General features: G+C 33.9%; 1 protein-coding gene across 1 annotated transcript in view; it reads right to left on the bottom strand.

The window, feature by feature from the left end:
* roq (RING finger and CCCH-type zinc finger domain-containing protein roquin) overlaps nt 1-14,945 on the bottom strand; it is a 504,568-nt gene that overhangs the window by 172,033 nt on the left and 317,590 nt on the right. The window contains exon 13 of the mRNA XM_090405434.1: nt 12,587-12,834. Within this exon, the coding sequence (XP_090261560.1) occupies nt 12,587-12,834 (248 nt within the window). The remainder of the gene's footprint in view (nt 1-12,586; nt 12,835-14,945) is intronic.

The following is a 14,945-nucleotide window of genomic DNA, read 5'->3' as shown; positions in this document are numbered from 1 at the left end:
GCTAACCTAAAGATTTCAAAGTTAAATCTTTTAGAATTAACAATTAACAAATTTTACTGCAAAATGAACTTTTTTTTTTTTGAAAAATATGGCACAAGATACTGAATAACAAATCTGAAACAAACAATCAAAACTATTTATACTTTGTAACTTATACACAGAATATATAATAAGAAAGAATTTTAAAAAATGTTATGGGAATAATGTCATGGCAAGATAAACATTATTTAACTTAATTATGATGATGTAGAAAACAAGGCTAATAAGCTAAAGAGGCTTTCATAGACAGAGCATAAACAAATCAAATAATATAAAGCTAAAAATTAATAATTTTTTTTTTTTTTTTTTTTTAAAGTTGAAATAAATACTGTGCGACTACAGATGCGAGACCCTCAACATGGCAGAAGGTGGCGAATCCATTCCGATAATAGGGTAACCACGTGTTTCGTGGGATGAGTATTTATTATTATATGTAGGAAAATTAGCTTTTCTTTTATGAAAATTCTAGTTTTTAAAGTGGTAACTATTTGGCTTATACAACAGTTGGAAAATTTTATGTATAAATCATGTGATTTCACGTGTTGGTTCATGAATAGTCTTATTTCTTTCTCCTCTTCAATATGAATTTACTCTTCTTGGCACATTGCCAGCTGAAGTTCTTGTATCTGTGGCCGGACAGTACTGATTTTCCCCATTGAAGCAATTGATTGATTTACCCATCTTGGAGCAATCAAATGGGGAAAACTGCCATGAATTCACTGTGGAAAATACAAAAAGAAAACTCAATTCAAACTTCATCTTTCACTATTCCTGGAAATAAATAATGATGAAAGGACCATCTTAGCATTTGGAATGGTAATAGAGAAAAATGTTAATTTTTCTGGACAGAGAAAAGAATGAAAGAGTATTTTATAAACCAAACCTGACAAAGGAATAAATAATATCATAAAAGGATGAACATTAAAATATGAACATTCACATAATCTGAAAAGAGATGATAACTTAGAGAAGATAACTGAGTTGTAAGTCAGCATTTAGAACTGAAGGAAGTACAAAAAGATGATCTATTGGTAAATTAGTTGTGAGACAAGAGTGCACATTAACATGTTCACGTCACAGCGATCAGAACTTTCTTACCACCACATTAACTTTCTGGTGGGTTATACTGCACGAAACTGAAATTTTGTGTTTGTGCATTGGCAGATATGCCACACATTGTGATCGGTTATTGATTGCAACTAAATCGGTGTGTGGGGAGAGAAAAAATTAAAGTGTTTGTTTGTTTCGGGACATATTAGAAAACAATAATTATGAAGGATGCTGTATTTGATTAACATATTTGGATTACTAAAAGGCATAAGCTTGTCAACCATCATTAATGAATCATATGAGAAAGATAATATAAGGGAGAAAAAGAACAGTCGTAAAGAGAAATACTTTCATTACTGGCAATCAAATTATTAATAATTTATATTTGTGATATGTTATCATCATCATCAAATTCTTGAAATGTATTCTCAGGGGGTGCACAGAATATTAGGACAGTGGTAGATGAAAAAGTTATATCATTACAAACTTGCAATCAACAATTTTCCTCCAAATTAATCTGTTACTTGTCATCAATCCACCTACATCTTGGTCCTTTTTTTGCCAACCTGGCAAAGAACACTTGCTTTCCTAATCCTTCACCTCTTATTTTGTTCCGAGATGAGCTATTCTGAAATAAGCTCTGCCAACACATTCCCAAATGCTAACAATGCCAAGTTCTTACCTAATATCCCCATTTTAAATATGAAATTGCCATTGATGCCATCTGTTTACTCTCCTAATCTATCCTAGAACTCACATATTTGCGATCTCCAGCCTTTGGGCAAGTGTTTTATTTCTAACTCAGATTCATTAGTTAAAACTGGTTCGAACATGTCTTGAATGCAGCTAATTTAGTGTTTTGATTAATTTCTCTCTTAATTCTATATAAATTTATTCAGTTGACTTCCTACCATACCAGCTTTACTATTTCTGCTATTTCCATCATCACAAACAATTGTGCCTAAATAGCAGAAATGTTTTACTTGTTCTATAGGTTCTCCATTCAGAATGTGGTTGATGTTTTTTGTTATTCCTTCCTGTTTTTATTGCCTTTTTTTTTGCTGATTTTCATAGTAGTTATTCAATTTAGTCAGGGAAAACAGCAGACTTGTACTGGATTTAATTATAAATATAATATCATCTGCATAAAGTAAAGACTAAGATTAACAACTCCAATTTTGATATCAGGTTTAATACCACTTTCCTTTATTAAGTGATCCACATGAATGATGAATAACAGTGGAGATAGGGTAGATGCTGGTCTCACACCTGATTTAACAAGAAAGTTCTCATGTACCTTCTTCAATTTTATCTGCTGACTTGCAACTCAAATATAGACAAAGTATTGCTTGATGCACTGTCCCATTTACACCATATAACTGTAGTGTTCTGAACAGTTTTTCTGTTGACACCTTGTCATGCGCCTTTTCAAGATCAACAAAACTTAAATGCAGAGCATTGTTATATTCCCATGACTTCTCCACTATTTGTCTTAAAATGAAAATTTCATCCTGACCACCTCTATTTGGCCTGAATCCAGATTGTTCTTCTCCAAGCTTCTCTTCCAGAATTCTCTTTAGCCATTTCTGAAGTATATGTGCATAAATCTTACCAGGAACACTCAGTAGAGAAATGCCTCTGTAATTCATGCATCCAATTTTATTTCCCTTTTTATAGATTGGTACTATAAAAGCTAGCTCTATTTCAATCATCTGGAATTCAATCCTCTGACCAGGCCTGCTGAATTATGAAGTGTAGCCACTATAGAAATTCAATGTCTCTATATTTGAGCATTTCTCTCAAATTTCATCTATTTCAGCCTTCCTTTTGACATTTCAAGTTTTTCATGACTTTCTCTACTTCAAGTATTGATTTGTATTCCTGATTACATTCCCATTGAGCACTTTCTACCACGATACCATCACTTCTTGTTTCATTTAACAATCTTTCAGAGTAATTACTCCAGACATCCAAAATATTTTTAACTTCAGTTTTCAAAACACTGTGATAATTTGACTGTTTTTACACTCTTTCCTTCATTTCTAAGCTTTTTTAATAGTCTCCAGAATATTTTGCCACCTTCCAAATATTATTTTCTATGTTCATAGCAAAATGATGCAATGTCCTCCTATGTCTTTCGTTTAGCTAGTTTTACACAGTGCTTTGCTTTCTAACAATTTGCTCTGTATTTTCTAAGAGCACAAGCTAACTTACTTTTTGTCCTTTTATTTGACTGCCTCTAACTTCCTGAGTCCACCATGGATTTCTTATTTTTCTTTCCTTGTAGACAACTTCACCAAGTGCCTCTCTGACTGAATCAATGTTTTCTTCAGGGTTTGCCACTGAATCTCCAAGGTTCTTTCATTTATTTTTATGTAAATGTTTGTGTATTTTAGTTCACATCTGAAAGCTCTCAAATTTGATTTGTTTCAAAATTTTCTCAAAAACTCTTCTTTTCAATATAAAATTCAATTGCATCCTACTCAGAAATAAATAGTGACCACTTCCAATTTCAAATCCTCTGTAGACTCATGTCCTGAACATGTGGAGAAACTCTGCTATCAACAATAACATAATCAATGAGACTTTTTCTGCATGTGAATTTGTGCACATTTTTATGTTGGAACATTGTGATAGTAATGACTAGTATATGTCCTGAACAGAAATCAAGCAAGTACTTGCCATTATTATTAGCTTTGCTTTTTTTCTTCAAATTTTTCCAGAACATTTCTATATGTCTGGTGATCATTTCCTACTCTGCAGTTTAGATCTCCAACAAGGACAAACCTTTTATCTTCAATTACTTCAAATTTTTCCAGAACATTTCTATATGTCTGGTGATCATTTCCTACTCTGCAGTTTAGATCTCCAACAAGGACAAACCATTTCTTTTTTGTTGTGTCAGGCTGCTTTCTCTAATGCCTCAAAAAATTCTTTGACTTCTTTAGTAGACCTTAAAAAGGCCTAGCCTGTTTTTGTCTTGTTTGTTTTGGTAACATCTATTATGTCAATTTGGTACACTTATTCAGTTCTTCTGCTAGTTCATTTCTTTTCTATTGATGCTTCTTATGTTAATGGTGCCAATGTTGAACTCTACTGATGCTGAGTTTTGATTTGGTTCAGTAGTTGACTTTTCACCCTGGTTCTCCTGATGAAAACAATGGCAGTCTTGTTTAATGGCAGTGATTCAGCTGGCATGAAATTCTGTCATGTTGAACCATGATTTTGCATTATGGTTTAAGCCGAGAATATGATTTGGTTGGTTAAATTCCAAACTGCCAACCCATTCTCATTCATTTAGTATCCAGGAAGATATCATTCTCATTCATTTAGTATCCAACATGGTGCACCACAATTGTTCAGAGGTCCTGGTTGGTCTCCGCATTGCTTAAAAGGCTACATGGAGGTCTCCTCCCAGTTATCCAGCCTTTGATCTTTACCACTTTATGTATGTGTCCTATATGTTGCTGGGTGGAGTGAATAGCATGCAATCCAACAAGCTCTAGACCATGGGGTCTCCAAACTATGGCCTGCGGGTCAGGTGCGGCCCGCGATATGATTTTATCAGGCCCGCCAATTGGACTAATTTTTCAATAAGAATCTGCAAAAAAAAAAAAAACATGGGGTGTTGATAGATTTCAAATGCAAATTAAAATTGTGTTTAATTAAAATTGTGTTCAAAATATATATTCCCGAATAGCAAAGAGTAACCGTAATCCAAGTTATGATCTTTCTGCGGTTAAAATGGACTAACAAAGAAAAAAAATTTAAAAGAATTCAAAATGAAATAAAAAAGTTACATCCGAATAAACATTTTTATCAACAAAAAAAATTTATGTCGCACAAAATAAAAACACTTAAAAAAGTCGGTAAAAACGCGGTTACAATGAACAAATGAGCAAAAAACAAAATTTCCCAATCTGTATTCATTGACAAAAAAAACTCGAAGTTATACGAAATTAAAAAAAAAAAAGCTACATGTAAATTGTCGGTGTATATTCTGGTTGAAAAACTAACGACTAGCAAAAATTTGCTGATAGTGTTCGTTGTCATTAATATATGATAATTTAATCTCACATACTCTGTAATCAGTTTTTATCTGCTTTCAATAAAACTCATATCTAGTTCTAGAGTTTTTTATTACTACGGCCAGCTGAACAGTGCTGAAGTACCCAATGTGGCTCTCACAGCGAAAAGTTTGGAGACCACTGCTCTAGACATGTGTATTTATGACAGGCATAATTATAAAACACTTGAGGTCTGTGTACAATTGGTACTCAGTAATTAACTATACGGAGGGGGACTAATTGAATAAACTAATAACATTGATCAAGTGATTCATCTGGGCATGGTAGAAATACAGGTGAGTTGATGGAGCAGCAAATCATCTTTTACAATTTTCTGTTCTTGTTATGCATTTATTTCTATGTTTTATTTATATTTCTCTTAGTTTTCTAAGAATTTTATTTGCCAATAATCAGAAGACATTTTTACACAGTAAGATACATATAAATTATTTCCAATCACATCACTGGAATTATCCATAATTTTGTGAATCCTACATTCATTACATACAGCTTTTTTGTTTTTTCATTTTTTTAAGCGGCTCTTCTGATTTATCAATAATATATATCTCACATATTCTAGTATTTTGTTGGAGATCAGATGCAGGCCACTTCTTATAATACATAGGAGGATTCATTTTTATTCAGGCATAGACGAATTTTTACTTACTACATCTATTCTTCCTGAAGACTGGAATGAAAATATTCCTACAAGTGATAGGCATTCCGTCCTCAACAGATACTATACTGCAGAAGTAAGTACTTCTGCAGTATAGTACCACTAAATACAGCACAGAGATATCTACAGTCTATGTACTATATTTAATAACAATTAATGTAATAATTGGCAATTGGAATAACATTCAATAATGAAACATACATTCCACCTCACATACACTATGTTGCATGCATGCAACAAAACAGATTTATTGTAGCACAAAACATGGTATCTAACTAAACACATTTATCCTAACATTGTCTTTCCAATTTTCAGATTTCAGAGAAAATACATGTATCAGCATTGAACGCAAGAAAGCAAACAATTTATGCAAAGCAAATTTTCTATAGCAAATAAATGTGTGTGTGCATGTACATGTATAAAACTTGAAATGAGTTCAAATTGTATTTGGGATTTTTGATATCATAAAGACAGTTCCATCATCCATCTATTCGTTGGACATTATCAGATATATCATATGGTCACTCTGTTACTCAGTGATGTGCCACACCAGTCCTCACAGGGTAATCCTGTTGTATGCTTTTCTGAGCTTCACTTCTCTGAAGATCAGTTATTCCAGACACATCATCCATCCATCCATTGCATTAGAGGTCTATCCCTTTCTCTTTTCCTAGGAACTTTACCTCCCATTACTGTTTTAAGAAGTCTTCCTTCCATCCTTTCAATGTGGCTAAAGTAATTCAACTAGTCTTCTCTCAAGGAAGGAGTCTTAAAATTCTAATGATCCTTTCAAGCACCCATCTGTTTGTTTGCCTTTCAGTATATGATATCCTCAACAGCCTTTTGTAACACTATATTTCAAAAGCAGGTATCTTTTTCCTATCAGACTTCTTTTCGTTCCAAGTCTCACATCCATAAGTTGTTAGAAAAACAGCTACATCAAGAATCCTCTACTCTGTTCCTGTGAAGATAGATCCATCCTTCCAGATTTTAGACAAGTCTCTGACAACTGTTTTAGCCATTCCTAATCTTCTTCGGAAATTTAATAATGGATCATAGGTATGTAAACTTATTGACTTGTTCAATTCTTTCTCCATTAAGGAACACTTGTTTTTTCAGGCCTGTCTGTATTTCCTTTGTGAACCATAATCTTTGCCTTGCTAGGATTGAGCTGAAGTCCTCTGTTTATTCTTGTCAGCATACTTCAGATTACTGATCAATCTAACACCTACCCTAATTTCTGTCTTAAGCTCATCCAATGCTACACGCATGATGTCCTCAGCATAGATACAGGTGGAGAGATAGTAGGCATCCTTGCCTAACTCCTTTCCCAATCTGAAGCCAATCAGTTAATCCAACACTTGTTCTTATCATGGCTTCTTGCTCACTGTACAAGTTAGCTATCAACTTGATAATGTATTGAAGAAACCCATTATTTTCATTACTTCCCACAGTTTGACATGCTGAACACAGTCAAAAGCTTTAGAGTAGTCTAAGAAATACATTACAAGAGGAAGTCTAAATTCTTTATATTTTTCTATGATCTGATCTCTGGTGCCCTTCCCTTTCCCAAAACCTGCTTGTTCCTCAGGCATCTCTGCCTCAACTTTGGTTTCAATCCTATTTAAAATGATCTTTAATCTCTAATGCAAGCAAGATTATATTAAACAGTAGTTCTATAGTTCTTGCAATCCTCCATATCTCCCCTCTTGTGAGGTAGTATAAAATCACTTCTTCCAGTCTCTAGGGCATGATCCTGTCTCCCATATCTTTGTAATCAATCTATGCAACATTCTTATCCCTCCATCTCCTGTGGCCTCAATTAACTCTGCTGGGATTCTATCTGCACCTGAGGCCTTATTGTTGTTAAGCTGTTTAAATGGTCTTTCAACCTCATGCCTAAGTAGAGGAGGTTCAGACAATTAAGGTTAAGAAGTTAACCTTCTTCTTACAGTTCACAAATGCTAATTTTACAAATAAAATTCTACTGAAAAACTTACAATTAATATGTCATATAAACTTTGGGAAAATGAGCCTGTCACACAGAAGCAAAAAATATATGGTATATCATAAGTTTCCCACTTCTGTGATTTCTGGTACCCTTGCCTTTCCTAATTTCCCGTTTTCTGCTGGTCCCCGAGGGCAGTGTCTGCAGGAGTGTAACCACTGTCCGGAGCGAATAAGTTGAGCACACTGTTATTCATCATCTATATGGATCACATTATGAAGCAAAGTGGATTTAAACCTGATATCAAAATTGGAGATTTTAATCTCAACCCTTTACTTTATTCAGGTGATATTATACTCTTAAATAAATCCAGTACAGGTCTGCAGGATTTCCTAACTAAACTGAATAACTACTGCAATAAATTTGGTATGAGAATTGACAATAAAAAAAAAACAGACTATGAAAACAGGCAAGAACGTTGAAAGCCACTTTTTTTTTTATGATAATCCCATACACGAGAGAGGTTGAGTAACCTTTAGTACATTAGTAGCCTGGATAGGATAGAGAAGGAACTTATTTTCACATTTAGTTTGAAGAGCTGTGAAATCTAATCCCTGGAAAACACATAAGATGAGAAAATGTCCCAGAGTGCTGCTGCAGAAAAAGAGGTAAATGATGAGGTGAAATTTGCTCTATCAGTTTGGAGATAAAATGCAAAGGGGTGTTCAGTAGTGGCTGCACGTGTTTCAATGGATTTGTCAGTTGGTAGAGAAATTATTGATGCCAATTTACATGATCACTGGCCATGATAATATTTATAGATGCAAGCTGCAGAAACTGAATGCCAGTGTGGGTGGAGTGAAATGGTGAGTTGGGTCATTAATGAACCAAACTGCTCTCTTTTATATTGAATCAAGAATTTTTAGAGAACTCTTGCAAGCAGCTCACCAGACCAGATATGAGAACAGTATTCAATGGTTGGGCAGATTTGTGACTTGCATAGGGTTAATAACTGTTCTGAGGTAAAGTAATGGTATGAGCAAAAGCGAAATCCAAATTTTGTTGATGCTGACAAAGTGATAGTTGTAATGTGCTTATACTATCAGAGGTCTGATGATAGAGTAATCCCAAGAAGAGAGATCTCATTTTGTCTAGAAATATGGATGTTATCAAGAGTAAGACTGAAACAAAATTATTCTTTTTATGTGCAAGATAAGGCAGAACTGGGTTTTGTTAACATTGAAATGGACCAGGTTGTATGAAACCACCGAGGAATGGTTTAGAGATCAGAATTTAGGGTAGTTGAGGTTGTTGTTCTCGAGGCAGTGGTAATTTATATAGCACATGGTTTGTTGAATGAGAAGTGTGCAGTGTGCTGTCAACTTGAGTAGGCCATTGATATACAGAAGAAAGTGGGTGAGCTAACAGAATCCCTGTGTAACTACAGCATTTGTAGCACAGTTAGAGGAACCCTCAACCTTCATATATAGTGTTTGTCTAGTCAAAAAACTGGCAACTCAGTTGCAGAAGTTTGGAGGGGGGGGCAGGGACCAAATGATGGGAGTTTACCTGATAGATCTCTGTGCCAGAATGGTCAAAAGCTTTGAAGATATCAAGGAAAACAACTTGAGATTTGCCAGATTTTTCCATGGTGCTTGTCTGGGTGATATAAGTAAGAAGATCCCCTTGTTGATAGACAGTGAAGGAATCCATACTGACAATCATTTATTAAATGAGTGCTTTCAAGGTAACATAGGAGTTGAATTTTGTTATTATTCAATCATTTGGAGAAAACCAACATTTGAAAAATTAGTGGTTTAATGGTAAGAAAGCACGGTAACAGAATGGGAGTTAACTCTGGAGTGTCCACTTTCAGGATGATTGGAGAAATGCCATAAGGGCAAGAACTCCTCTTTTTTTTTTTTGGATAAAATTCTTATTTCTTTCTAGTGAAACGTCAAAGAGGGCATTGTGGCGAGTGTTTGGGATGTTTTTTTCTTCTTTTTTCGGATGTGTGTATGTGTGTGTGTGTGTGGCGGGGGGGTTATTTACTAGGGTTGAGCATACAAGAATTAGAGGAGAAGTACGAAGCTAGGAGGCTGGTTTTTTCTGTAAGTGATGATGCCACAGAACCATCTAAATGTAATGGTGGTGGGAGTAGTGATGACAAAAGTTATGACTGATGACCATGATGCTGCATGGAGAAAGAGATCGGCACTAAGTTGTAGTCTGAACTGCCTAGAGGACAAGCAACATTTGTAGTGTGCAAAGGGCATGACTGCCATTGGGATAGGATGCCAGTTTCCTGCTTTTAGCTCTGTCAAAATCAGTTCTGGATGAACTGATAATTTTCTTGCAGCTATTCCATGCTTTTATTATAAGCAGCGATGGAAGATAGAGTTCTAAATGACAGCCAGTTATGGTATGCTGAATTCTTTATTTGTACATTGGTATGCCTTTTAGAAAGGCAAGGCTTAATTATGGAGGGGCCAGGAATGTAGAGTGGAATGGGAAATAAATGTTTGCAACCTATGAGGATTATTTCTTTGACATGAAATGTTCAGTATATTTGTTTGGGTCAGAAGGCTGGAAACAGTACTTCAGTAAATGGGGCATAAAAGTTGCAAATATCATCTCATTTGGCATTTTTATAACGTCATACGATACATCAGTAGGAGTGGCTGTGTGGATGACACTCCATGGGGAAAGAGATCAACACTAAGTTGTGGTTCTGAATTACCTGAAGAACAAGCATTATTTGTAGTGTACATAAGGTGATTGGTGATAGCAAATGTTTCAGCATCTCCACTTAGCTAACTTGTGCAGATGAAAAGGAAAACTTGTTAGTGTTGTAAACATTAAGATATCTGAGGAAGATGACCTTGCTTAATATTAGGAAAGTTAGGCTGAAGAAAATAAAAAGTTCAGAATGGCTATTGGCACAACAGAGACAGCAGATGAATTTGATATAATGTAGCAGAGAGATTTTCAACCAAAGGAAGTCAAAATCAGGAATCCTAAGTTGGATAATCATTATCATAGGATCGCAGAGCAAACATATGTGCATGTTCCACATTTGAATTACAATAGGTCAAAGAGTGTGTACTTAGCAGAGCTGATATGAGCAGTGTTTGAAGAATTTGAGTTTATTAGGAAAAGCAAATGAGATTTTGTAGACCAGACGTGGAAATGGACATTACTGAGGTTGGCAGTGACCACGATGTTTCTGAAGTGGATCTGAATGGTTCTCTGAGGTCTGTTGTTGAGCACTTGGACCCCTAAGAAATTTCTGGATTTTTGTTTTCAGAATGACTGATAGCAACACTTGTTTTCTGCACCAACATTCCTTGTTTATAATTAATAGTCCATGCTTTATTATTCTGGTGTTTTTCCTGTAAATGCGGAGAGCCTTCGGTGAAGTGAACCAGTGTTCAATTTCACGCAATTCGGGATAACATTATTATCCCAGTAGCATTTTAAAAAGGCAATTTTATTCATTTGTCTGGATATTTTCCATGTCAGTTTGCTTTTTTTTGAAATTGTCAATAGGAACCAAGGAATGATTCTGTGTGATATATGGAAATCGTTCATTAGATCTTTTTGCATGTCAGACTAACTTTCCAGCTGCCTATCTTGCAACATCACTGAACAATAGTTAACCGGTGCCAGTTCTCGCGCTCTACATGGTTTCCATTTCCACTTAACAGTTTCTACACACTCTGTATTTTACTAATGTTACAACTCATGTTAGCTTTTCATTGTATTTTTTGTTCATCCTAACCTAAAAGAAGCCACAAGTATCTGTGGCAAAACTAGTCAGTTTTCATTTTTATATTATTATAGCCAAATAAACCACATGTATGTCTTTTTACAAATTGGCCAATTCAAAATTTGCAATAATATAGTCAATAACTGAATTACATCATCTAGTTGACCATGTATATTTATGCATTTCTTTATCTTCAAATACCAAGTTCATTGTTCTCATTTTTATAAATGACAAAATCTCACACTTTTTTTTGCCTTTGTATTTATTGTTTACAGTTGTTATGAATTTGGATCTACTCATCGGCTTGCCGCAGGTCTCTTTTACCAGGCAACTCAGCACACAACAGTCTAAGTGTGGCATGATCACTGACCACTTTATTTCTACTACTGAGTTCCTCATTATCAGAGCAGCAACGTGCAATCAGTCTTTGCACACATTCCAAACTTTAAGATAACAAAGTTCTGAATTTAGGATGAATTAGCACAACAGAACAGTCAGGAGAAATTATTATCTTAAAGTATACAATGTGCTGAAATCGATGAAATACATAAAACATTTTGTAAATGTTCATGGATAAATACATCAGTGATTTCCCTTGGCATGAAATTATCTACTTGGCTTTTTATTCCTTAATGATAAATTCTTTAATTCTAAGAGATGTGAATTTTGTGACTAATGAATATCAAGTAAACTCAAGTCAACAGCCAGAAGGTTGAAATGATGTTTGGTCTCAGCAGGATCCAGATTAATTAATTCTCAGCCTGCACATTAAAAAATCATTAAAAAATAAACATATTACATGCATGTATTTAGAACAATGAACCTCAGTAAAAGCATTTGAATTGAACAACCAATCATAGTAAGCATAAAAATATACTTTTACGTAGTAACAACTTGAAATAAATCACTTCTTATGAATTCTGCCATTAACGACGCTCTGACACTTCTGTCTACAAAGAATTCATAAATAATTATCTATTTAGTTTCAAACATTTAATCAATTCAATGAACAATAGTGTATGGTATATATGGTATACCTGTGGTTGCAGATGCATAAAATGAAGGTGCAAGAGATGCTGATGGAAGTGGATGTCTTACAACAGAAGTTGGACTAGTCAGTTCTCCCATTTGAGAAACAGCATTCACCTGAATGGGAGCTGGTCCCCGGATCAGAGATTTTGAACATCTAGAAATAGGTCCATATTTGGACACTAAAGGGGGATCAAATGGAATGAATTCGTCTTTCTCAGAAGGGCAGAATAATGATGATAATATGCATACCTCCCTAGAAAATAAAATTATAAAATTAGTCAAAAACATTGACTAACTCTTTAAAATTCATATGAGTACAACAATTAATTGTTATATCCATATGCACGTTTTTTCAATGGCTAGGAAAAGTATATTATACTTGACAAAAAATTATATTCTTATTTTCATCCATATTTTGCCATCTCATAAGCAAAGTTTGTATGTGAGAAAATCCATAATACAATATGATAATCACAATGAACTTTAATGAAATTACAAATATTTTGAACTGAAAATAACAGTACATCATCAGTATATAGGAACAACAAGCAAATCAAAGAACAAGGAATACAAGATACATATAACAATCAATTTACCAATTAAAAATGGTCATGATGTGCTAGAAATCAATATTAACATTAATAAATAATATTAAAACTATTTTTAATGTTTACATAAAATGAGAAACTCCCAAATTTTTGAGAGAGAGAATCATTACAATTTAGGTTAGGCTAATCTGACCTCAAGCTTACAACAAGAAATTATCACTAGCAAAACTTTAATGGAATTAAATGGTTACAATTCTCATCAAATCCAACATTGAAGGATTCTTTGATAGATTGTAAGGCACCAATCTCTTATATTTCTGAATTTATTGGTAGAATGAAGAAGTATCACCTGAATCCCACATATTTTTCTATTAACGAAATTTGTCATCTGTTACCTATACAAAAGACAATCTGTCACCTCTATCTTCAGCTGATGTTGAAGATAGAGGCAAATTGTTCTGCTTGTTATTTTGACACACTGATGATGTACTGTTATTTTCAGCACAAAATATTTGTACTTTCATTGAAGTTTATTACTCTGGTAATTGTGCAATTTTGTTGTTTTATCATTATGCCACAGGTACCTTTAAAAATTTAAATCCATAATAATCTCATATTGAGAACATAGTAATATATATTTTCTACTTTTATATGATAAATGTAACTTTTCCCAACAAGACAGCTCTCAGTATATCCACAGATCAAGCTATCCCAGATGAGACCTCACTAATGGCTGAAACCAGTCTTTAACCACGCGCACGCACACACACACACATGGCATGACTGGTTTACTTGGTGGAGAGATTTTTAAAAAAAAATTAAATGACTGGATGCCGAGGGATAAAAGTAAAATATAGTTTATTAGCACAACTAGTTTCATCTTTTAACAGACTGTATGGCTAAGGTTTTTTTCATTTCTAATGAAGAAAACCTTAGCCATACAGTCCTATGGAAGTCTAATAACATTTTCCGTTGACACGATGAATTAGACAGGAAGATAATAGAATCAAAAGATATCATTCTCAACCCCCTACATCTCAACAACAACCCGAGTTACAACTTTCAGACTGTCATTGTGCTACGATCAAATACTGGCGTTCGCGAGATGCTATACGCATGCACATGCCCAACAATGAAGTCAAGGAGACAACAGTTTTGAATGCACGGACTTCAACGTTGAAATATATACACTAACTTTCCTTGATGTTTACAGTTATTTCCTCTATGTTTTACTGGTTATTTCTTTTTTAATGGGCACCTGAAGAAGGTTGATACAAGCTGAAACTAGTTGTACTAATAAACTTTGTTTTCATTTTTCTCAGTTTCTAGTAATTAAATTTTTTAATATATATATATATATATATATATATATATATATATATATATATATATTTATACCCTATATTCTATATAAGTGAAAGTGCTGTGTATTATGAGATATAAAGAGCAGCCTGATGTGAAGTTGCCTGCTTTCTATACATAAGTAGTTTAGTCCCGATTTTAAGATTTCTTTGTTACACTATAATAAAATACGGATAAAAACAAGAATATAATTTATTGTGTATAATAATGGTGCAATAGTTTTTAACATTAAGTAAAAATAATTTTTTCCCAAAGAATATGTTTTATAATGGTTATTTGCATCATGTTATGGATGACTTATGGCTCTAATAAATTAAATGAAAGCAGAAAATATTATAGTATGTGAGATTTAATATTTGCAAGTAGTTTTCATCTTCTAGCTGAGTGCTTCTGGATTATAAAAAAAGTTAAATACAAAATGTATTTTAGTTCTTTGCATTTGGAATTTTTCCTA

This window comes from Typopeltis vanoorti, chromosome 1, assembly GCF_054136105.1.
Source record: "Typopeltis vanoorti isolate ZY-2024b chromosome 1, IOZ_Tvanoo_1.0, whole genome shotgun sequence".
Classification (NCBI taxonomy): Eukaryota; Metazoa; Arthropoda; class Arachnida; order Uropygi; family Thelyphonidae; genus Typopeltis; species Typopeltis vanoorti.
This window is presented reverse-complemented; position numbering and strand designations above follow the sequence as displayed.